Source organism: Bufo gargarizans, chromosome 3 (genome assembly GCF_014858855.1).
Source record: "Bufo gargarizans isolate SCDJY-AF-19 chromosome 3, ASM1485885v1, whole genome shotgun sequence".
In the NCBI taxonomy this organism is placed as follows: domain Eukaryota; kingdom Metazoa; phylum Chordata; class Amphibia; order Anura; family Bufonidae; genus Bufo; species Bufo gargarizans.
Window position 1 is genome coordinate 99287088 of NC_058082.1, and position 25948 is coordinate 99313035.

At 45.5% G+C, this 25948-nt stretch overlaps 1 protein-coding gene across 2 annotated transcripts in view; it reads left to right on the plus strand.

The window, feature by feature from the left end:
* RAPGEF3 (Rap guanine nucleotide exchange factor 3) overlaps window positions 1–25948 on the plus strand; it is a 101727-nt gene that overhangs the window by 65539 nt on the left and 10240 nt on the right. For both annotated transcript variants that reach the window (XM_044284533.1, XM_044284534.1), the window contains 12 exons: window positions 434–512; window positions 2181–2331; window positions 2682–2764; window positions 2849–2888; window positions 3051–3132; window positions 12848–12994; window positions 16197–16294; window positions 16574–16699; window positions 19719–19900; window positions 21314–21404; window positions 22731–22781; window positions 24268–24355. In XM_044284533.1, coding sequence (XP_044140468.1) covers window positions 434–512; window positions 2181–2331; window positions 2682–2764; window positions 2849–2888; window positions 3051–3132; window positions 12848–12994; window positions 16197–16294; window positions 16574–16699; window positions 19719–19900; window positions 21314–21404; window positions 22731–22781; window positions 24268–24355 — 1218 coding nt within the window. The remainder of the gene's footprint in view (window positions 1–433; window positions 513–2180; window positions 2332–2681; window positions 2765–2848; window positions 2889–3050; window positions 3133–12847; window positions 12995–16196; window positions 16295–16573; window positions 16700–19718; window positions 19901–21313; window positions 21405–22730; window positions 22782–24267; window positions 24356–25948) is intronic.

Here is a 25948-nt window from a genome sequence, read left to right on the forward strand (position 1 = left end):
CCCATATAGATATTGTGGTAGTGGTTAAAGGGAGTCTGTCACCCGGAAATTCACTGTTATACCAGCACAATGTCTTGTAGGGCTAGCTCTGCTGAATGTAGTGATACCTTTCACTTAGTTTACTTCATTGCTTATGAGCTCATAGCTCATTTGCTTCATTGCTTCCTTCTGGAGAAAAAGTACTTTTAATCAATATGTAAATGAGCAGGTAAGTGCACAGAAGGCAGGCCCAAGCCACTCTGTGCACCCTTGCTCCTCCTGCTTCCTCTGCCAGCCCTACAAGGCATTGGGCCTGGTTTAACAGTGACTTTCCTGATGACAGGCTCCCGTTAAAACAATTATTCACATACCCCTCAAACAAATGAGCAGCTTTTATAATGATGTAATATCTTGACTTTCGTGTCACTTTTTTCTCATTTTTTTTCTCCCGCAGATTCATTTGCTGGTGAGTTCCTTCTGACACACAGCGTATTCATGCCAACAAATCAACTGTGCCAAGCGTTGCTCCATCAGTATCCTTAAATTATCTGGTTATCACTAATGCATCTCATAATAAAACTTTTGGGCTAAAATATTCCTTCTACACCTTAGATTATTAGAGAAGGAAAAGGGTAAAATATTCTATTCTTTTTTTTAATCTTCATTCTTTAATAAAAATTTTCCAACATGATTATAACAATACAAAACTGCAGAAATCAAATATGTCAATTAATCAAGGGGAAAAAAAAGCTTATAATCAATATTATAATAATTAGTTCCTTTATATCATACTTCTATTCCAATAGATATATATTCATGATTTATCATCTTAATAAAACAAAAACTAAACAACATTAAAAAAATTGAAAAAAGAAAGAAAATAAAGAATATAGATGACAATACTACATATATAACATAAACACACATATAAAAAAAAAAAACACCCCACCTCCACTCGGCTCACTATTCCTTTAACAGTCTTAGTTCCTTCTTATAATAAGGGCTAACCTCTGTTATATTCAAAAACTCCAGGTTTAGTCTACTATTCCCTTTTCTCAATACCACGGCACCACGGCATCAAGGGTCCACAGATGTCATTATTGGAGAGCCAGTTTGCCTCAAATATTGCTCAAATGGCTTCCAAGCTTTAGTAAACCTCTCAGATTTTTGAGAGTGGATAGCCATCAGTTGTTCCATACCATAAGTATATCGTAATGGTGGAATCAAATCCTCAACACATAAAAACCCTGTTTCCAGGATTTAGCTATAAGTGTTCTTGTAATATTCATCACATGGGTGATTAAACAGCGCCTAGGGGCGGACAGACTATCCATCCCCAAAAATAACAAAGCTAACGCAGGATTTGGATCTATTTGGGACTCTAGTAATTTTTAAGCAAAGGAAAAGGTCCTCTGCCATGCTTGTTTTGTGACAGGACAGCTCCACCACATATGAAAGATTGTACCTCGCTGACCACATCCCCTCCAGCACAGATCCGGCACTGGGGTGAGGTACCAGCGAAGTACTATCTTACTTGCCAGCTCCCACATTGCCACTCCTTTTCCAATTCTTTTTGGCCAAAGTATAGCTTTCTTCCAGTCAGAAATATCAAATGTCCGCCCAAGATCCCTCTCCCAACGCCCAAAATGTGGAAGCTTCATAAACACTGGTGTGGAGGTAAAATATAATATTCTGTGCATCATTTTTAATATATTATACATTTTAATTTTAGATGGCAAAATATTGAAATGTATCTATATGCTGTTACCATAAGGTGCACTTTATATACAATAATCAATAGATCTCTGTGAATACAATGTTAAGATCAATAGAAAATAAATGTGTTATGTAGAAGCAGTTTACAGTAGAAGGTGGTCTACAAATATAAATTGTACTGTGATATAGAAGTTCCCTGGTGGCTGGCTCCAATGCAAAATCTGTAACAAGGTCCCCTACATACCATTTATATGGGTTTCTTCTTAAAGTAGATATCTCAAAATGACTTTGGGCACCATCAAGCACAAGGGCCCCAGTATAACTGCTGCCTCTGCATCACCTATAGCTATGCTTATCATAAATGTTCTGTGTGGTTCATATGAAACGTGAAGACTAAAATTCAGAGAAGGTAAATTAAGTGATCAGGAGCTACACATTTCAGAGGACATTTATTTCTCTCGCATGGACCCTTAACAGAAGCTCAGATTCAATGTGGAGCCATCTGAAATGAATGAGCCTGAGAAGATTACATATTCTCTCCACAAGAAGCAGAATATAGTGCGACTTGTCAGTCTCTGGGTAGAGCTCTATGGCCGGCTGCTGGAGGCAGAACCAAGTGCAAAAAGTTTTCTGGAGGTAAGGACTCATGAGATGAAAAGGGTCAGTTCTGTAGGTGGCCCTTTAACCTATTTTGGGTCCCTTCTTAAGTTTGGAACGATAAAAGGATAACCTGTGGCAGTAAATTTTAATAATTTTACTCCAACAGGGGCACAAAGTATGGTGGTTACAATAGGGCACATAGCATATTGGGTACAGTCTCTCTTAGAGGCACACAACATACTGGTTGCAGTCTCTGTTAGAAATCACACAGGATATTGGTTTAAGTCTCTCTTATAGGGCACACAGCTCACACATACACTATCCACCATGTGGATTAAGCATTTACTCAACTATATCAGATTATTTACCATTTTTTTTATTCTCAGAAAATCTCAGAATACATCAGCAGGGATCCTCGTTTGCTTCCATTTGTGAAGGAAAATTTTCAGGATCGAAGGAAGACGAGAACGTAAGTAGCTTTCAAAGGTAGTTTCCCACAATACAGACTTATTGATCCTAGGTTTTCATGAAAAACTTTTTTTTTACATTACAGACTGGACAATTGTGGTGGAAACATCTCACCTCAAATTAAGGTATGGTGATTGCAGTAATGTTTTAGGGGTATGCTGCTGGGTTTCCATAATACTTGATTACTATAGGCACTACATAAAATCAGCACAGACGTGAACATCTTGGTTGGCAGCATGGATATAAGACTATTCCAAATACTTACAATCTTTATTTTATTTTACTAGATTTCCAACTATGGGAGCCTTCTGTCCATTCAAGATGAAGATCAGCTTGTTAATCCATACACTATCCAGGCCGACGATAAAGGTACAATAGTCAACTCCTCCATTACCCCATATACTGTATAAATGCATCTGTGACACCCCTTTGGGCAGCCCTCGGTAGGCAGGGTTTATAATGGTTCTCACTTCACTATGGCGCAGTGCCTCCACCAAAATCTTGCTTAGAGCTCTATAGTATAGTAGGGGGGTCTTCCTCCTCTGCCAGCGGCCAACTTGGGAAACCCCGGCCCAGCTCAGTACACACTCACCCCAGGAAGGAGTTAACTGATCAAAAGATTTATTTGGGAAAGGGTGAACAATGGTGAATAACATAAAGATAATGCAATAAAATAATAAAATTTATGAAGCAGCTGAGCTCTCTCCTCTCACACAGGAATCACATTAGCTGTCTGGTCTGTGCTGTAGTGTGCATGCAGCAGCTGAGCTCTCTCCTCTCACACAGGAATCACAGGAGCAGTCTGGGCTGTGCTGTAGTGTGCATGCAGCAGCTATGCTCTCTCCTCTCACACAGGAATCACAGGAGCTGTCTGGGCTGTGCTGTAGTCTGCATGCAGCAGCTGAGCTCTCTCTCACATAGGAATCACAGGAGCCTTCTGGGCTGTGCTGTAGTGTGCATGCAGCAGCTGAGCTCTCTCCTCTCACATAGGAATCACAGGAGCAGTCTGGGCTGTGCTGTAGTGTGCATGCAGCAGCTATGCTCTCTCCTCTCACACAGGAATCACAGGAGCTGTCTGGGCTGTGCTGTAGTGTGCATGCAGCAGCTGAGCTCTCTCCTCTCACACAGGAATCACAGGAGCAGTCTGGGCTGTGCTGTAGTGTGCATGCAGCAGCTGCGCTCTCTCCTCTCACACAGGAATCACATTAGCTGTCTGGGCTATGCTGTAGTGTGCATGCAGTAGCTGAGCACTCTCCTCTCACACAGGAATCACAGGAGCTGTCTGGGCTGTGCTGTAGCGTGCATGCAGCAGCTGAGCTCTCTCCTCTCACACAGGAATCACATGAGCTGTCTGGGCTGTGCTGTAGTGTGCATGCAGCAGCTGAGCTCTCTCCTCTCACACAGGAATCACAGGAGCTGTCTGGGCTGTGCTGTAGTGTGCATGCAGCAGCTGAGCTCTCTCCTCTCACACAGGAATCACATGAGCTGTCTGAGCTATGCTGTAGTGTGCATGCAGCAGCTAAGCTCTATCCTCTCACATAGGAATCACAGGAGCAGTATGGGCTGTGCTGTAGTGTGCATGCAGCAGCTATGCTCTCTCCTCTCACACAGGAATCACAGGAGCTGTCTGGGCTGTGCTGTAGTGTGCATGCACCAGCTGCGTTCTCTCCTCTCACACAGGAATCACATTAGCTGTCTGGGCTATGCTGTAGTGTGCATGCAGCAGCTGAGCTCTCTCCTCTCACACAGGAATCACAGGAGCTGTCTGGGCTGTGCTGTAGTGTGCATGCAGCAGCTGAGCTCTCTCCTCTCACACAGGAATCACAGGAGCTGTCTGGGCTGTGCTGTAGTGTGCATGCAGCAGCTGAGCTCTCTCCTCTCTCACAGGAGCTGTCTGGGCTGTGCTGTAGTGTGCATGCAGCAGCTGAGCTCTGTCCTCTCACACAGGAATCACAGGAGCTGTCTGTGCGGTGCTGTAGTGTGCATGCACCAGCTGATCTCTCCCCTCTCACACAGGAATCACAGGAGCTGTCTGGGCTGTAGTGTGCATGCAGCAGCTGCGCTCTCTCCTCTCACACAGGAGCTATCAGGACTGTTCCGGTCTGTCTTCACAGAAGCAGGGCATACTTCTGTCTGTGGAGATCTCTCACTCTCTCCATCTCCTGGCCATGCTTCTGTTTCTAAGATGTAGCTGCTGTTCTTCTTTCTTCCTTAGCCTTTTCTCCTGGTCCCTCTGCTATTGGCAGCAGGGAGGAGCAAGTGTTCATGGGATTTGTTGTCCACTTCACATCAGTGAAGTGCTGTAGTGTGCATGCAGCAGCTGAGCTCTCTCCTCTCACACAGGAATCACATTAGCTGTCTGGGCTATGCTGTAGTGTGCATGCAGCAGCTATGCTCTCTCCTCCCACACAGGAATCACATTAGCTGTCTGGGCTGTGCTGTAGTGTGCATGCAGCAGCTGAGCTCTCTCCTCTCCCACAGGAATCACAGGAGCTGTCTGGGCTGTGCTGTAGTGTGCATGCAGTAGCTGGGCTCTCTCCTCTCACACAGGAATCACATTAGCTGTCTGGGCTGTGCTGTAGTGTGCATGCAGCAGCTGAGCTCTCTCCTCTCACACAGGAATCACATTAGCTGTCTGGGCTGTGCTGTAGTGTGCATGCAGCAGCTGAGCTCTCTCCTCTCCCACAGGAATCACAGGAGCTGTCTGGGCTGTGCTGTAGTGTGCATGCAGCAGCTGAGCTCTCTCCTCTCACACAGGAATCACATTAGCTGTCTGGGCTGTGCTGTAGTGTGCATGCAGTAGCTGGGCTCTCTCCTCTCACACAGGAATCACATTAGCTGTCTGGGCTGTGCTGTAGTGTGCATGCAGCAGCTGGGCTCTCTTTTCTCATACAGGAATCACATTAGCTGTCTGGGCTGTGCTGTAGTGTGCATGCAGCAGCTGAGCTCTCTCCTCTCCCACAGGAATCACAGGAGCTGTCTGGGCTGTGCTGTAGTGTGCATGCAGTAGCTGAGCACTCTCCTCTCACATAGGAATCACAGGAGTTGTCTGGGCTGTGCTGTAGTGTGCATGCAGCAGCTGAGCTCTCTCCTCTCACACAGGAATCACATTAGCTGTCTGGGCTGTGCTGTAGTGTGCATGCAGCAGCTGATCTCTCTCCTCTCACACAGGAATCACAGGAGCTGTCTGGGCTGTGCTGTAGTGTGCATGCAGCAGCTGAACTCTCTCCTCTCACACAGGAATCACATTAGCTGTCTGGGCTATGCTGTAGTGTGCATGCAGCAGCTGATCTCTCTCCTCTCACACAGGAATCACAGGAGCTGTCTGGGCTATGCTGTAGTGTGCATGCAGCAGCTGAGCTCTCTCCTCTCACACAGGAGCTGTCTGGGCTGTGCTGTAGTGTGCATGCAGCAGCTGATCTCTCTCCTCTCACACAGGAATCAAAGGAGTTGTCTGGGCTATGCTGTAGTGTGCATGCAGCAGCTGAGCTCTCTCCTCTCACATAGGAATCACATTAGCTGTCTGGGCTGTGCTGTAGTGTGCATGCAGCAGCTATGCTCTCTCCTCTCACATAGGAATCACATTAGCTGTCTGGGCTGTGCTGTAGTGTGCATGCAGCAGCTATGCTCTCTCCTCTCACACAGGAATCACATTAGCTGTCTGGGCTGTGCTGTAGTGTGCATGCAGCAGCTGAGCTCTCTCCTCTCACACAGGAATCACATTAGCTGTCTGGGCTATGCTGTAGTGTGCATGCAGCAGCTGAGCTCTCTCCTCTCACACAGGAATCACAGGAGCCTTCTGGGCTGTGCTGTAGTGTGCATGCAGCAGCTGAGATCTCTCCTCTCACACAGGAATCACAGGAGTTGTCTGGGCTGTGCTGTAGTGTGCATGCAGCAGCTGAGCTCTCTCCTCTCACACAGGAATCACATTAGCTGTCTGGGCTGTGCTGTAGTGTGCATGCAGCAGCTGAGCTCTCTCCTCTCACATAGGAATCACATTAGCTGTCTGGGCTGTGCTGTAGTGTGCATGCAGCAGCTGAGCTCTCTCCTCTCACACAGGAATCACATTAGCTGTCTGGGCTGTGCTGTAGTGTGCATGCAGCAGCTATGCTCTCTCCTCTCACATAGGAATCACATTAGCTGTCTGGGCTGTGCTGTAGTGTGCATGCAGCAGCTGAGCTCTCTCCTCTCACACAGGAATCACAGGAGCTGTCTGGGCTGTGCTGTAGTGTGCATGCAGCAGCTGAGCTCTCTCCTCTCACATAGGAATCACATTAGCTGTCTGGGCTGTGCTGTAGTGTGCATGCAGCAGCTGAGCTCTCTCCTCTCACACAGGAATCACAGGAGCTGTCTGGGCTGTGCTGTAGTGTGCATGCAGCAGCTGAGCTCTCTCCTCTCACACAGGAATCACATTAGCTGTCTGGGCTATGCTGTAGTGTGCATGCAGCAGCTGAGCTCTCTCCTCACACACAGGAATCACAGGAGCCTTCTGGGCTGTGCTGTAGTGTGCATGCAGCAGCTGAGCTCTCTCCTCTCACACAGGAATCACAGGAGTTGTCTGGGCTATGCTGTAGTGTGCATGCAGCAGCTGAGCTCTCTCCTCTCACACAGGAATCACATTAGCTGTCTGGGCTGTGCTGTAGTGTGCATGCAGCAGCTGAGCTCTCTCCTCTCACATAGGAATCACATTAGCTGTCTGGGCTGTGCTGTAGTGTGCATGCAGCAGCTGAGCTCTCTCCTCTCACACAGGAATCACAGGAGCTGTCTGGGCTGTGCTGTAGTGTGCATGCAGCAGCTAAGCTCTCTCCTCTCACACAGGAATCACAGGAGCTGTCTGGGCTGTGCTGTAGTGTGCATGCAGCAGCTGAGCTCTCTCCTCTCACACAGGAATCACATTAGCTGTCTGGGCTGTGCTGTAGTGTGCATGCAGCAGCTGGGCTCTCTCCTCTCACACAGGAATCACATTAGCTGTCTGGGCTGTGCTGTAGTGTGCATGCAGCAGCTGAGCTCTCTCCTCTCACACAGGAATCACAGGAGCTGTCTGGGCTGTGCTGTAGTGTGCATACAGCAGCTGAGCTCTCTCCTCACACACAGGAATCACAGGAGCCTTCTGGGCTGTGCTGTAGTGTGCATGCAGCAGCTGAGATCTCTCCTCTCACACAGGAATCACAGGAGTTGTCTGGGCTGTGCTGTAGTGTGCATGCAGCAGCTGAGCTCTCTCCTCTCACACAGGAATCACATTAGCTGTCTGGGCTGTGCTGTAGTGTGCATGCAGCAGCTGAGCTCTCTCCTCTCACATAGGAATCACATTAGCTGTCTGGGCTGTGCTGTAGTGTGCATGCAGCAGCTGAGCTCTCTCCTCTCACACAGGAATCACAGGAGCTGTCTGGGCTGTGCTGTACTGTGCATGCAGCAGCTAAGCTCTCTCCTCTCACACAGGAATCACAGGAGCTGTCTGGGCTGTGCTGTAGTGTGCATGCAGCAGCTGAGCTCTCTCCTCTCACACAGGAATCACATTAGCTGTCTGGGCTGTGCTGTAGTGTGCATGCAGCAGCTGAGCTCTCTCCTCTCACACAGGAATCACAGGAGCTGTCTGGGCTGTGCTGTAGTGTGCATGCAGCAGCTTAGCTCTCTCCTCTCAAATAGGAATCACATTAGCTGTCTGGGCTGTGCTGTAGTGTGCATGCAGCAGCTGGGCTCTCTCCTCTCACACAGGAATCACATTAGCTGTCTGAGCTGTGCTGTAGTGTGCATGCAGCAGCTGAGCTCTCTCCTCTCACACAGGAATCACAGGAGCTGTCTGGGCTGTGTTGTAGTGTGCATGCAGCAGCTGAGCTCTCTCCTCTCACACAGGAATCACATTAGCTGTCTGGGCTGTGCTGTAGTGTGCATGCAGCAGCTGGGCTCTCTCCTCTCTCACAGGAGCTGTCTGGGCTGTGCTGTAGTGTGCATGCAGCAGCTGAGCTCTGTCCTCTCACACAGGAATCACAGGAGCTGTCTGTGCTGTGCTGTAGTGTGCATGCACCAGCTGATCTCTCCCCTCTCACACAGGAATCACAGGAGCTGTCTGGGCTGTAGTGTGCATGCAGCAGCTGCGCTCTCTCCTCTCACACAGGAGCTATCAGGACTGTTCCGGTCTGTCTTCACAGAAGCAGGGCATACTTCTGTCTGTGGAGATCTCTCACTCTCTCCATCTCCTGGCCATGCTTCTGTTTCTAAGATGTAGCTGCTGTTCTTCTTTCTTCCTTAGCCTTTTCCTCCTGGTCCCTCTGCTATTGGCAGCAGGGAGGAGCAAGTGTTCATGGGATTTGTTGTCCACTTCACATCAGTGAAGTGCTGTAGTGTGCATGCAGCAGCTGAGCTCTCTCCTCTCACACAGGAATCACATTAGCTGTCTGGGCTATGCTGTAGTGTGCATGCAGCAGCTATGCTCTCTCCTCTCACACAGGAATCACATTAGCTGTCTGGGCTGTGCTGTAGTGTGCATGCAGCAGCTGAGCTCTCTCCTCTCACACAGGAATCACAGGAGCTGTCTGGGCTGTGCTGTAGTGTGCATGCAGCAGCTGAGCTCTCTCCTCTCACACAGGAATCACATTAGCTGTCTGGGCTATGCTGTAGTGTGCATGCAGCAGCTGAGCTCTCTCCTCTCACACAGGAATCACAGGAGCTGTCTGGGCTGTGCTGTAGTGTGCATGCAGCAGCTGAGCTCTCTCCTCTCACACAGAAATCACATTAGCTGTCTGGGCTGTGCTGTAGTGTGCATGCAGCAGCTGAGCTCTCTCCTCTCACACAGGAATCACAGGAGCAGTCTGGGCTGTGCTGTAGTGTGCATGCATCAGCTGAGCTCTCTCCTCTCACACAGGAATCACAGGAGTTGTCTGGGCTATGCTGTAGTGTGCATGCAGCAGCTGATCTCTCTCCTCTCACACAGGAATCACAGGAGCTGTCTGGGCTGTGCTGTAGGGTGCATGCAGAAGCTGAGCTCTCTCCTCTCACACAGGAATCACATTAGCTGTCTGGGCTGTGCTGTAGTGTGCATGCAGCAGCTGAGCTCTCTCCTCTCACACAGGAATCACAGGAGCTGTCTGGGCTGTGCTGTAGTGTGCATGCAGCAGCTGAGCTCTCTCCTCTCACACAGGAATCACATTAGCTGTCTGGGCTGTGCTGTAGTGTGCATGCAGCAGCTGAGCTCTCTCCTCTCACACAGGAATCACATTAGCTGTCTGGGCTATGTTGTAGTGTGCATGCAGCAGCTGAGCTCTCTCCTCTCTCACAGGAATCACAGGAGCTGTCTGGGCTGTGCTGTAGTGTGCATGCAGCAGCTGAGCTCTCTCCTCTCACACAGGAATCACATTAGCTGTCTGGGCTATGCTGTAGTGTGCATGCAGCAGCTGAGCTCTCTCCTCTCACACAGGAATCACATTAGCTGTCTGGGCTATGCTGTAGTGTGCATGCAGCAGCTGAGCTCTCTCCTCTCACACAGGAATCACATTAGCTGTCTGGGCTGTGCTGCAGTGTGCATGCAGCAGCTGAGCTCTCTCCTCTCTTACAGGAATCACATTAGCTGTCTGGGCTATGCTGTAGTGTGCATGCAGCAGCTGAACTCTCTCCTCTCACACAGGAATCACATTAGCTGTCTGGGCTGTGCTGTAGTGTGCATGCAGCAGCTGAGCTCTCTCCTCTCACACAGGAATCACAGGAGCTGTCTGGGCTGTGCTGTAGTGTGCATGCAGCAGCTGAGCTCTCTCCTCTCACACAGGAATCACAGGAGCTGTCTGGGCTGTGCTGTAGTGTGCATGCAGCAGCTGAGCTCTCTCCTCTCACACAGGAATCACATTAGCTGTCTGGGCTGTGCTGTAGTGTGCATGCAGCAGCTATGCTCTCTCCTTTTACATAGGAATCACAGGAGTTGTCTGGGCTGTGCTGTAGTGTGCATGCAGCAGCTATGCTCTCTCCTCTCACATAGGAATCACAGGAGTTGTCTGGGCTGTGCTGTAGTGTGCATGCAGCAGCTGAGCTCTCTCCTTTCACACAGGAGCTGTCTGGGCTGTGCTGTAGTGTGCATGCAGTAGCTGAGCACTCTCCTCTCACACAGGAATCACAGGATCTGTCTGGGCTGTGCTGCAGTGTGCATGCAGTAGTTGAGCACTCTCCTCTCACACAGGAATCACAGGAGCAGTCTGGGCTGTGCTGTAGTGTGCATGCAGCAGCTGAGCTCTCTCCTCTCACACAGGAGCTGTCTGGGCTGTGCTGTAGTGTGCATGCAGCAGCTGAGCTCTCTCCTCTCATACAGGAATCACAGGAGCTGTCTGGGCTGTGCTGTAGTGTGCATGCAGCAGCTGCGCTCTCTCCTCTCGCACAGGAATCACATTAGCTGTCTGGTCTGTGCTGTAGTGTGCATGCAGCAGCTGCGCTCTCTCCTCTCGCACAGGAATCACAGGAGCTGTCTGGGCTGTGCTGCAGTGTGCATGCAGCAGCTGAGCTCTCTCCTCTCATACAGGAATCACAGGAGCTGTCTGGGCTGTGCTGTAGTGTGCATGCAGCAGCTGCGCTCTCTCCTCTCACACAGGAATCACATTAGCTGTCTGGTCTGTGCTGTAGTGTGCATGCAGCAGCTGAGCTCTCTCCTCTCACACAGGAGCTGTCTGGTCTGTGCTGTAGTGTGCATGCAGCAGCTGCGCTCTCTCCTCTCACACAGGAATCACATTAGCTGTCTGGGCTGTGCTGTAGTGTGCATGCAGCAGCTGCGCTCTCTCCTCTCACACAGGAATCACATTAGCTGTCTGGTCTGTGCTGTAGTGTGCATGCAGCAGCTGAGCTCTCTCCTCTCACACAGGAGCTGTCTGGTCTGTGCTGTAGTGTGCATGCAGCAGCTGCGCTCTCTCCTCTCACACAGGAATCACAGGAGCTGTCTGGGCTGTGCTGTAGTGTGCATGCAGCAGCTGAGCTCTCTCCTCTCACACAGGAATCACAGGAGCAGTCTGGGCTGTGCTGTAGTGTGCATGCAGCAGCTGAGCTCTCTCCTCTCACACAGGAGCTGTCTGGGCTGTGCTGTAGTGTGCATGCAGCAGCTGCGCTCTCTCCTCTCACACAGGAGCTGTCAGGACTGTTCCGGTCTGTCTTCACAGAAGCAGGGCATACTTCTGTCTGTGGAGATCTCTCACTCTCTCCATCTCCTGGCCATGCTTCTGTCTCTAAGATGTAGCTGCTGTTCTTCTTTCTTCCTTAGCCTTTTCTCCTGGTCCCTCTGCTATTGGCAGCAGGGAGGAGCAAGTGTTCATGGGATTTGTTGTCCACTTCACATCAGAAGAATCAGCAATAATGTAATTGACAACCACAGCATAATCTAGACCCACTGCTTTCTCCGCAGCTTGGTTCCATTCAAGTTCTTCCTCAAACAACTGATCAGTGTGGGTGCCGGGAGTCGGACCCCCACCGATTTCATATTGATGACCTATCCTAACCATAGGCTATCAATATGAGTATCTTGGAGAATCTCTTTAATTATTCCAGAAACAGTGCCACACTTCTGCATGGGTTGTGTCTGCAGACATTACTGATTTTGATTTAGCTAGACTGACCAAACATAGCCCATAGACATGACAACAGTCTCTTTTTCTAACCCTTGACACCCACTTCAAGATGGAATAATACTGTTTATAACTTGTCCACATGTAACGGATTTGCTGTGGATTTTCCATTCAAATTGGCTGATAAAATTTGGGCAGTGGATCACAATCCCAGAAAAATGAATGAGATTTGTAGAACTCTCCTCCTCACTCTGCATGAAATCCACCTGAAGCTCAGCATGCAGACATTCCTGTCTGGGAACTGTTGCAGATCTTTTATCTGTATTCAGCATCATGTCAGTTCAGATGATAAAGCTGCAGCGAAAAATCTTTACATTGAAGCTGCACACACATCCACACCAAAATCGGCATGATTTGGTGCAGATTTTCTGCTGCAAATTTCCTTTGAAGAATTGCGGATATGAAAATCTGCAGTAAATTCGCTGTGTGGACGCCCCCTTCACATAAAAGCCATTTCTAGATTCAGATATTAAATGTATGATTTCATCTTCCAGTGCCTTATGACATATATCTACCAAACCATTCTTGCGTTACCGGTATGCTTGCGGTAAATGCCACCGTTCAAGAAGTGATATCATCGCTTGGCGCAAAGAACGGCTTCCACCGAGACTTAGTCTTAATTAAAGTGAACTCTTCTGGAGGTAAGTGGAAACCTTTTTTGTATTACATTTCATACATTCTAAAGGGGTTGCGCCACCATTACATGTTATTGTAATATAATTCAGCATGAAATGTTCTAGTTGTGAGATATTTTCTGTAACTCATTATGATAGTGCCCCCTGGTGTTTAATCTGTATAGGAATGTGCATGTCCACCTACTGAGGTGGAAAGTTGTATTACAGTGCCTTGCAAATGTATTCACCCCCCTTGACTTTTTTTGTATTTTGGTGCCTCACAACCTGGAATTAACATAGATTGTTTGAGGACTTGCATCATGTAATTTACAGAATATGCCCACAATGTTGAAGATGTTTTTATTTTTATTTTTATTGTGAAGCAAACAACAAATAGGACAAAATAACAGAAAAAGTCAATGTGCAGAACTATTCACCCCCTAAAGTCAATACTTTGCAGAGCCACCTTTTGCGGCAATCACAGCTCCAAGTCGCTTTGGATAAGTCTCTATGAGGTTGGGATTTTTGCCCATTCCTCTTTGCAAAACTGCTCCAGCTCCTTCAAGTTGGATAGTTTGCGCTTGTGAACAGCAATCTTTAAGTCTGACCACAGGTTTTCTATTGGATTGAGATCTGGGCTGTGACTAGGCCATTCCGACACATTTCCATGTTTCCCCTTAAACCACTAAAGTGTTGCTTTAGCCGTGTGTTTGGGGTCATTGTCCTGCTGGAAGGTGAACCTCTGTCCTAGCCTCAAATCACGCACAGAGTGGTACAGGTTTTGCTCAAGAATATCCCTATATTTAGCACCATCCATCTTTCCCTCAACTCTGACCAGTTTCACAGTCCCGGCAGCTGAAGAACATCCCCACAGCATGATGCTGCCACCACCATGTGTCACTGTGGGGCTGGTGTTCTGTGAGTGATGTGATGTGTTGGGTTTGCGCCAGACATAGCGTTTTCTTTGATGGACGAAAACTTCAATTTTATTCTCGTCAGACCAGAGCACTTTCCTCCATACATTTTGGGAGTCTCCCACGTGCCTTTTTCGCAAACTCGCAACGTGCCTTTTTATTTTTAGCCGAAAGTAACGGCTTTCTTCTGGCCATTCTGCCATAAAGCCCAACTCTATGGAGCAAACGGCTTATTGTCGTCCTATGTACAGATACTCCAGTCTCTCCTGTGGAACTCTGCAGCTCCTCCAGGGTTACATTAGGTCTCTGTGCTGCCTCTCTGATTAATGCCCTTCTTGCCTGGTCTGTGAGTTTTGGTGGGCGGCCGTCTCTAGTGATGTCGCGAACATAAAATTTTCCGTTCGCGAATTTCCGCAAATGTTCGCGAACGTGCGAACCGCAATAGACTTCAATAGGAAGGCGAATTTGAAAACCCACAGGGACTCTTTGTGGCCACAATAGTGATGGAAAAGTTGTTTCAAGGGAACTAACACCTGGACTGTGGCATGCCGGAGGGGGACCCATGGCAAAACTCCCATGGAAAATTACGTAGTTGACGCAGAGTGTGGTAAGTTGAAATTGCAATGCGATTTATAGAACTTGAATTAATCGCATTGCGATTTCAACTTAGAACTTCTGCCACCTTCCGTGCTCATGGAGCGTCCCCATCACCATGGGAACGGCTCCATGCAAGAATGTACTGTCGGATTTGAGAAAGTTGTAATCGCAGTGCGATTAATGCAGGTTATATTAATTGCATTGCAAATTCAACTTAGAGCTGCTGGGTTCCTAATGGTTGTATTGATAGAATATAACGAAGATTGAGAATATAGTGCTATATTCGTTATATTCGTCAATTCTAGCAATACAACCATTAGGAACTTAGCTTGCATTCGCAATGCGATTAATATAACCTGCATTATTCGCATTGCGATTACAGCTTAGATCTGAGTTCTTAATGGTTGTATTGCTAGAATTGACAACGAATATAGCACTATATTCTCAATCTTCATTATATTCTATCAATATAACCATTAGGAACCCAGCTCTAAGTTGTAATCACAATGCGATAAATATAACCTGTATTAATCGCATTGCAATTACAACTTTGTGACACTGCAGCTTCAGAATTAATCTAAGATGGATGCTGTCCTTGCTTTTTGATAGGCAGTGGGAGGGTCTGGGAGGGAGGGTCTGCTGCTGATTGGCTGGAATGTGTCTGCTGACTGTGAGGTGCAGGGTCAAAGTTTGCTCAATTATGATTTATAGGAGGCGGACCGAACATCGCATATGTTCGCCCGCCGCGGCGAACGCGAACATGCGATATTCGCCGGCGAATAGTTCGGGCCATCTCTAGCCGTCTCTTGGCAGGTTTGCTGTTGTGCCATGTTCTTTCCATTTGGTTATGATAGATTTGATGGTGCTCCTTGGGATCATCAAAGATTTGGATATTTTTTTATAACCTAACCCTGACTTGTACTTCTCAACAATATTGTCCCTTACTTGTTTGGAGAGTTCCTTGGTCTTCATGGCAGTGTTTGGTTAGTGATGCCTCTTGCTTAGATGTTGCAGCCTCTGGGGCCTTTAAAAAAAGGTGTGTATATGTAATGACAGATGATGTGACACTTAGATGACACATAGGCGGACATCATTTCACTAATTATGTGACTTCTAAAGGTAATTGGTTGCACCAGAGCTTTTTATAGGCTTCCTAACAAAAATACGCACATGCTAATTTTCTGTTTTCTATTTCTAAACAATAGTTTTATTTATATATGTTTCTCACTTCACTTCAACTTAGACTATTGTGTTCTGATCCATCACATAAAATTCAGATTAACAAAACATTGAACTTAAGGCTGTAATGTAACAAAATATGAAAAAAGTCAAGGGGGGTAAATAGTTTTTGCAAGGCACTGTATGCTCAGTTCTATCCTTCAACTGCCACCAGCCATATCTACTGTTAGAAGCAGTGACAGGGAGAGAGCTGCAGCAGAAAGAACGCGTCTGCTGAGAAAGGACACCCCCTGATCTGCGATAGGGAGAGAACTGCAGCAGAAAGGACACACACACCCCGAGCTGCTAGCTTCAAATACATCTAGCAGAGCTTTAGAATCAATGAATAGGGAAATCTCTGGATTCATGTGAGGTGCAGGGCTGGTTCTAGTTTTAAGCACGTCCATTTTTACAGTATTGTTTTGGATATTTTTTTTTAAGACCATGGTGATAATTATGAATTACATTTTTTTTATTCACTTCTCTTGTGTGTGTGGCAGAAAAAGTGTGCCTGAAACATGAGGACATTGGTGCCTTCACCTCTCTAGGAGTAAATGAACGTCTTTTTATCTGCAGTGCTCCAGACATGATCAATCTGGTGAGTATACTTTACAGGTTTCATGGTGTCTTGGAGAGGAGATGGTCAGTTTTGGAGACGTGTCACTAGTAGCCATAAGTAAATCGTTCCTATAGAAGTGTGCAAATGTTCTAGAATTGAGGGATGATACTGGGGTAGCACAAGGAAACCTGCGGTACTCAATCAACAATTGTATCCCAAGCAGCAATATGAAGTATCCACCATACTGTCTGCATCTCCACTTTTATACTTTGAATAGTATACAAAAAATAACACGTTTTCTGTTTCATATTCTTTAAGACTCCTTTACCTGAGCAAATGGGACCAACCAGCAGTAATTATGACATCCTAGATCTCATCAGCTCCAAGGACCTGGCTCAGCACATGACAGAAAGTGACTGGAACCTCTTTAAGAGTGTGCACCAGGTACTGTATATGCCAGTGTTCACAAGGATACAAAAATTCTGCTTAGCAAATACTTGTCATAGATTCAACTTTTTGATCCTATTGGCTAAATCTGGACCTGTTAGGTTTATGAAATATGGCCAATTGTGTTACAAATTAGAGCCAAAATCAGTTGTGTTGCCTGAAACATGTTAAAGTTTATTCCTATTATATCTTGTGAGGTCATAGTCCTCAAACTTTTATAGATCTAGAACCACTTAGAAATAGGACAGAAGGTAATGAAAGTAAAGAATTGTACTAAAGGGAAAGTGTCATCAAAATGTGACCTATTGTTTAAATCATGTTTTTTTTTTATGTTAAACATATATATATTTTTTAAGATTTTTTTATTTTTTTTTCCCATGTCACTATCTACATTTAATAAATATATATAATCCTGTAATTTTCACACTAGGCCTAGTAGTAGCTCATGATTTCCTGTTCTGTACAGGTAGTTTCTAAGTAGTTATTCTTGTTATCATCACAGGCAGATAACACGGGATCCACCACAATAGGTGATATCGAAGCTCACCTACTCCTATTTTAGGCCAAGTGTGAAAATTGCAGGATTATATACAATCTTTTTAATATTAATATAAATTCTAAAAAATGTTTAATGTAAAAATGTGATTTACACAATAGGTCATTTTCTGATGCCATACTCCCTTTAAACTACCAGTGATATGGTCTGACCCTATGACTAAGTTCTGGTAATGCTATGACATTCCTGCTGCCTCTAGCACATACAGTGGGATGCAAAAGTTTGGGCAACCTTGTTAATCGTCATGATTTTCCTGTATAAATCGTTGGTTGTTACGATAAAAAATGTCAGTTAAATATATCATATAGGAGACGCACACCGTGATATTTGAGAAGTGAAATGAAGTTTATTGGATTTACAGAAAGTGTGCTATAATTGTTTAAACAAAATTAGGCAGGTGCATAAATTTGGGCACTGTTGTCATTATATTGATTCCAAAACCTTTAGAACTAATTATTGGAACTCAAATTGGCTTGGTAAGCTCAGTGACCCCTGACCTACATACACAGGTGAATCCAATTATGAGAAAGAGTATTTAAGGGGGTCAATTGTAAGTTTCCCTCCTCTTAATTTTCTCTGAAGAGTAGCAACATGGGGGTCTCAAAACAACTCTCAAATGACCTGAAGACAAAGATTGTTCACCATCATGGTTTAGGGGAAGGATACAGAAAGCTGCCTCAGAGATTTCAGCTGTCTGTTTCCACAGTTAGGAACATATTGAGGAAATGGAAGACCACAGGCCCAGTTCAAGTTAAGGCTCGAAGTGGCAGACCAAGAAAAATCTCGGATAGACAGAGGCGACGAATGGTGAGAACAGTCAGATTCAACCCACAGACCAGCACCAAAGACCTACAACATCATCTTGCTGCAGATGGAGTCACTGTGCATCGTTCAACTATTCGGCGCACTTTACACAAGGAGATGCTGTAGGCGAGAGTGATGCAGAGGAAGCCTTTTCTCCCCCCACAGCACAAAAAGTGCCGCTTGAGGTGGGCTAAAGCACATTCGGACAAGCCAGCTTCATTTTGGAATAAGGTGCTGTGGACTAATGAAACTAAAATTGAGTTATTTGGCCATAACAAGGGGCGTTATGCATGGAGGAAAAAGAACACAGCATTCTAAGAAAAACACCTGCTACCTACAGTAAAATATGGCGGTGGTTCCATCATGCTGTGGGGCTGTGTGGCCAGTGCAGGGACTAGTAATCTTGTCAAAGTTGAGGGACGCATGGATTCCACTCAGTATCACCAGATTCTGGAGACCAATGTCCAGGAATCAGTGACAAAGCTGAAGCTGCGCCTGGGATGGATCTTTCAACAAGACAACGACCCTAAACACTGCTGAAAATCCACTAAGGCATTTATGCAGAGGAACAAGTACAACGTTCTGGAATGGCCATCTCAGTCCCCAGACCTGAATATAATTGAAAATCTGTGGTGTGACTTAAAGAGAGCTGTCCATGCTCGGAAGCCATCAAACCTGAATGAACTAAAGATGTTTTGTAAAGAGGAATGGTCCAAAATACCTTCAACCAGAATCCAGACTCTCATTGGAACCTACAGGAAGTGTTTAGAGGCTGTAATTTCTGCAAAAGGAGGATCTATTAAATATTGATTTCATTTCTTTTTTGTGGTGCCCAAATTTATGCACCTGCCTAATTTTGTTTAAACAATTATAGCACACGTTCTGTAAATCCAATAAACTTCATTTCACTTCTCAAATATCACTGTGTGTGTCTCCTATATGATATATTTAACTGACATTTTTTATCGTAACAACCAACGATTTATACAGGAAAATCATGACGATTAACATGGTTGCCCAAACTTTCGCATCCCACTGTAATAGTTTCTAGGGATGTCAACAGCTGGAGAGCCATAGTCAGGGAGCCAGAGGTTGGGGAACACATGGAACCTTCAAGGAGTTGATGAGTCCATGCCTCAAAGAAGTCAGGCTTTTCTTGAGCAAATGTCTTTCTATCCAGAATGGGCTGCCTGGCCTCATGTGATGCCTGTATGTATGGCATGAGACCACTGAGGCCAATGATTGACAGCAGTGGTCACGCAATCAGCTTTAGCAAAGTAGACAGAGACTGTCAAGGACCACCAGAGTGTCGACCCTGGAGTGGCACAGAGGATAAAAAGGATCGCTGTTTAAAGCATCCCAAGCTGTTAGGAGATTTTGATACCATGGACAACCCCTTTAAACACTGAGTTTCATTGCAGAAGATGAGGATAGTGCCCTTGACTTAACTACAAACAGTAAGGACTCCTGATGGGGTAATTTTTTTAAATCTTGGTTATTCCCCCATCTTGAGGATCATTATTCTAAGCTGCCTCTTTTACATCTCAGACAATTATCTCCCCAAGAGTCAGATAGCTATAGAGCCTATTCCATGTTCTGAACATTAGTCCAGATGCGAAGTGAGCCCATTACAATGTTCTCAACTTATTTACTTAGGTGGAGTTGCTTTATCACACATTTGGGAAACAGCGGTTCCGTAACAGCACAACTGCTAATCTGGAGAGGTTTATAAAACGATTTAATGAGGTGCAGTTCTGGGTAGCAACCGAAGTCTGTCTGTGCCAAGACGACGAGAGGAGGACCCTGCTGTTGCGCAAATTTATCAAGCTGGCAGCACAGTAAGTTGCCATTACCATCAGTATAATACAGGGCTTGTCTCTTTCACTGTCTGTTATCAAGCAGTTCTTCTTGAGATAAGTTGTAATGTGTGTGTGTGTGTGTGTGTATATGTGTATATGTGTGTGTATATATATATATATATGTATGAGAATTGAAGACACAAGGATACAGGGATACAGTATGGACCATAGCCCATACACCCCGGTTTCATAAATGGGCTGGAAATTAGAATGGGGGCACATTTATTAAGACCCAGTATATTTTAAACGCCTGTCCTAATAAGTCCCTGCGCTGGTGCCGGCCTCTACATAACTTTGGCGCATCTAGGGCCGATTCTACATGTAACACAGTTTCCTAGCTGTCTTACATTTAGACCATTTTCTATGCCTAAGCCAGATATACACCACAAAAGTGGCATGTATCTGGTCGTAAATGACCCCCTATATATTTACTCCCATGATTACTAGTCACTATCATTAACTTTTCATATCATGAGCATAGTAGGTTGACCATACAGCTATCTCATCTGACCCCGTCATACACATGCATGATTGGCTTGGGCGAGCATGCTTGTGTTCTCTATAGGAGCGTTCCGCAACTCCAGTCCTCAGGGCCCACCTGTTGCTCATGATTTGAGAATATTCCACAGAATATATGGAGTAAGTTCGGATGCACTGACACTAATTATATCACCTGCTTAAAGGGGTTGGATAGGTTCCATCAATATCAGATCAGCAGGGGTCTGACTCCCGGCACCCCCGCCAATCAGCTGTTTAAAGAGGAGGCAGTGTTCATACGAGCGCTGTTTTTTCTGCACTGTGTACCTGCTCGCCGCAGCAATCGCAGTGGTGAGCAGTGTAATTACAAGTATGGCGTCCCCATTCACTTCTATGGGACAGCTCTGTAGTATACACTTGATCAGACACAGTTGTCCCATAGAAGTGAATGGGGACGCCATTCTTGTAATTACACTGCTCACCACTGCAATTGCATAGCAGAAAAAGCAGTGCTCGTATGAACACTGCCTTCTCTTCAAACAGCTAATCGGCGGGGGTGCCGGGAGTCACCCCCCCCATCAATCTGATATTGATAGGCCATCAATAATAAAAAGCGGACAACCCTTTAATACAAAGGAAATCCTGACAACATGACCGGCAGGTGGGCCCTGAGGACTGTAGGAAGAGGGGATAAAGTCGCTGCCAGACTCCTGGCAATGGCTTATTTCCCCGAGAACAAAAGAATCGAGCAGCTTAAATCCAACTTCTCAATATTTATTTCCCTGACATATGCCATTGGGAAGAGTCGGCCCAATACCCATTAGCTGGTCAGCTAATACATCTAATGTGTGTGGCCAGCTTTACCTTGGTATACAATTTTGGGAATTTTAATCATCATTCCTTGCTTGTTCGCAGTCTGAAGGAGCAGAAAAATCTGAATTCTTTCTTTGCTGTTATGTTTGGCCTCAGTAACACAGCAGTGAGCCGAATGTCCAGAACGTGGCAGGTGAGTGATAGTTCCAAAGACTCTGGCTGGGCCATGTTACTGTATTGTAATGTTATTCATTGATCATGGAGAAGAATCCTTATGGCAAACAAGAAGCTTTATTACAAAAGGGTTTCTCTAAGGCTGAGTTCACATGGGCGAGATTTCCGCGCGGGTGCAATGCGGGAGTTGAACGCATTGCACCTGCATTGAATCTGGACCCATTCATTTCTATGGGACTGTGCACATGAGCTGTGATTTTCACGCATCACTTATGCGTTGCGTGAAAATCGCAGCAGCTTCTATATTGTGCGTTTATCACGCAATGCAGGCCCCATAGAAGTGAATGGGGCTGCGTGAAAATCGCAAGCAAGTGCGGATGCGGTGCGATTTTCACGCATGGTTGCTAGGTGACAGTCTATTCACTGTATTATTATTCACTGTATGTATTCAGAATGCTATTATTTTCCCTTATAACCATGTTATAAGGAACATCGGAACGCAATCGCAGTCAAAACTGACTGCAATTGCGTACCTACTCGCGCGGGTTTGCGGCAATACACCGGGACGCATCCGGACCTAATCCGGACACGCCCGTGTGAACCCAGCCTAAAGGGTGTATTAGACAGACAGATTGCCGCTAACGAGCGTTCGTATGAACACTCTGATCTGGCAGTGTAATACTGCCACTCGGTCATCGGGCAATTCTAATCTTTCAACAGGTTTAAAAATCATAGTTTGCCGGTGACAGATCGTGATGTGTAATCGCGGTCTGCTGCCGGCAAACAATGTTTCAGTATGGGGGCGAGATTTCTGCATGTAATAGCAGTGGTCTCCTCCGCTGACAGGCAGGCGATTGCCGGGAAGGAATGCTTCCTTCCTAACAATCACCTGCATAATCTGCCTGTCTAATACAGCCTTAGGGCTCATGCACACGAACGTATATGTGTGTCTGTTCCGTTTTTTTTTGCGGACCGTATGTGGAACCATTAATTTCAATGGGACCACAAAAAACCAGAGGTTACTCCGTGTGCGTTCCATTTCCGTATTTCCGTTCTGGAAAAAAATACAACATGTCCTATTATTGTCCGCATTACGGACAAGGATAGGACTGTTCTATTAGGGGCCAGCTGTTCCGTTCCGCAAAATACGGAATGCACACAGAAGTCATCCGTATGTTTTGCGGATCCGTGTTTTGTGGAACATAATTCATACGGTCGTGTGCATGAGCCCTTAATGAGCACTGATAAATCAGCTCCCAGAAGTGACATTTTATATGAGCTTAGTCTCATCCATTACAATTAATTTACAAACATAGGAAACTAATTTTATTTTTCTTCATTTTAGCGGTTACCCAACAAAACCAGAAAGTTATATTCCATCTTTGAAAGGCTCATGGTAAGTATCACCATATTATGTAGTAGTGACGTAGTAATCATATTGTCCAAGTCCTAGTTGTATGGCTAGATGTTACATTAGTCTATAATGAGGTATAAAATGCACAATGTACAATGCGCTTTGTTTTGTAGTGTTTTGTTGTTTACTTGCCACATAAAAAAAAAAGAAAATATAAAATTCATGTGGTTTTATAAACGATAAAAATGAAGAAGTGTGTGTGATGGAGGCATTACCTTCATTATTTTCCTTCTGCCACAACTTTGTTCATATTAAAGGGGTTATCCAACCCCTCCAATGCCCGGGCTCCTCACACAGGTTGTACTTTCCTTGCTGCCCGGCTTCTGATGCCGACACGGTGGCCGCTGCATCACCCCGTGGTGCGGATCAAAACATCCGGCCATGGGGTGGAGTTGGTCTATCAGCCAATAGCATGAGCCTCCATAGCGACACCTGCATCACGGCCTGCTATTGGCTGCCCCCCTGGATGTTTTGATCTGTGCGACTGCGAGATGCAACGGTGGCCGTGCGGGCATCAGAAGCGACACGGGTGTCGGGGAGCAAGGTAAATACAACCTGTAGTTACACCCCCAGTAGTTACAATGCCCCCTATAGTGCTACAATTAGTTGCAATGCTCCCTATAGTGCCCCTAGTAGTTATTATGTCTCCTATTGTGCCCCCAGCATTTATAATACCACTTGTAGCGTCCCCAGCAACTATAATGCGTCTATAGTGCCCCAGTATTTATAATGCCCCTTTTAGTGTCCCTAGTAGTTATAATGCCTCCTGTACTACCCCTGTTATTTATAATACCCCCTGTAGTGCCCCCAGTAGTTATAATGGGCCCCTATAGTGCCTTTGGTAGATATAATGCTCCCCCCTGTAGTTATAATGCTCTGACAAAGGAAAAAATCTATACTTACCCGACTCCCTCTCCATGCCACCATCTGTGATACAATCCATGGATCACTTCCGTCCTATAGCCTGAGATGCCCGTGTCCAAGTGCATGTAGTTACAATGGCATTGTCACTACTGCCTGCACCAGAATGCAGGTAGTTGTTACTATGCTATAGATCTGCCTAAGACCCAGCCCATGGAGGTCATGATGATGTCATCTTTTAGCAACTGCCTGCACCATTCTATTGCCCCTATGAGAGGGAACGGCAGGAACAGGTGTCCAGCCTTCAACTGCCACCCTCTCGGAGACAGTTCAGACGCCCCCTGAGGTGAGATGCTCATCTCACCTCATGGCAGATAAGGCCCTGATTCAGCCCTGTAGCCTGAAGAATTGTGAATGCAGCTCTGAGCTATAATACAGTCTGTTTGTCTAGAGATGCACAAGATAAGTCATTCATTTTAGATTGTAGTTGTTCTATGTAGATCAATTATATATGTAAATTGTGAAATGGGATTTTAGAAGTAAACGTACATTAAATATAATTTGTAAAACTAAGTCTAAAGTAAATTCTAAATTTTCTTTCTTGCAGGACCCCTCCTGGAATCATAGATCCTACAGACTTGCTGTAGCCAAGCTCAGCCCTCCTCTCATTCCATTCCTTCCTCTTATTCTAAAAGGTATCAGCAAGAGGGTTGAAATAAACCAGTCAATAAATGGATTGATAATATACAGTTAGGTCCATATATATTTAAGCATTTTTTAAACTCAATCCCTTCATTTCAGGGGCTCAAAAGTAATTGGACAAATTAAATAATTGTAAATAAAATGTTAATTTCTAAAACTTGGTTGAAAACCCTTTGTTGGCAATGGCTGCCTGAAGTCTTGAACTCATGGACATCACCAGACGCTGTGTTTTATCCTTTTTTAATTCTCTGCCAGGCCTTTACTGCAGCGGTTTTCAGTTGCTGTTTGTGGGCCTTTCTGTCTGAAGTTTAGTCTTTAACAAGTGAAATGCTCTATTGGGTTCAGATCAGGTGACTGACTTCGCCATTCAAGAATATTCCACTTCTTTGCTTTAATAAACTCCTGGGTTGCTTTGGCTCTATGTTTTGGGTCATTGTCCATCTGTTTTATGAAACGCCGGCCAATCAGTTTGGCTGCATTTGGCTGGATTTGAGCAGACAGTATGTCTCTGAAAACCTCAGAATTCATCTGGCTGCTTCTGTCCTGTGTCACATCATCAATAAACACTAGGGACCTGGTGCCACTGGCAGCCATGCATGCCCAAGCCATCACTGCTTCCGCCGTGTTTTACAGAGGATGTGGTATGCTTTGGATCATGAGCTGTACCATGCCTTCACCATACATTTTTCTTTCCATCATTCTGTTAGAGGTTGATCTTGGTTTCATCTGTCCAAAGAATGTTCTTCCAGAAGTTTGCTGGTTTTTTAAGATGTTTATTAGAAAATTCCAATCTAGCCTTCTTATTCTTAAGGCTTATGAGTGGCTTGCACCGTGCAGTGAACCCTCTGTATTTACTTTCATGCAGACTTCTCTTTACGGTAGATTTGGATATTGATACACCTATATCCTGGAGAGTGTTGTTCACTTGGTTGGCTGTTGTGAAGGGGTTTCTCTTCACCATGGTAATTATTCTGCGATCATCCACTACTGTTGTCTTCCGTGGGTGTCCAGGTCTATTTGCATTGTTGAGGTCACCAGTGCTTTTTTCTTTCTCAGGATGTACCAAACTGTAGATTTTGCCACTCCTAATGGTGTAGCATTTTCTCGGATGAGTTTTTTCTGTTTTCGCAGATGAAGGATAGCTTGTATCACATGCATGGAGAGCTCCTTTGACCGCATGTTTACTTCTCATAAAAATCTTTAAACTGCAAGCACCACACCTCAAATCAACTCCAGGCCTTTTATGTGCTTAATTGAGAATGAAATAATTAAGGAATTGCCCACACCTGCCCATGAAACAGCCTTTGAGTCAATTGTCCAATTACTTTTGGTCCCTTTAAAAACAGGGTGCCCCATGTAAAGGAGCTGAAACTCCTAAACCCTTCATCTAATTTTAATGTGGCTACCTTTAAATGAAAGCTAAAAGTCTGGACTTTATGTCCATGTCCATTATATTACTATAACTTGAATTTGTTTTAGTAAACAGGTAAAAAAAAAACTAAATTTGTATCTATGTCCAAATATATATGGACCTAACTGTATAATAAAAAAAACACTAGGTAAAACAGTGTTTAAAGGGTTGTTTA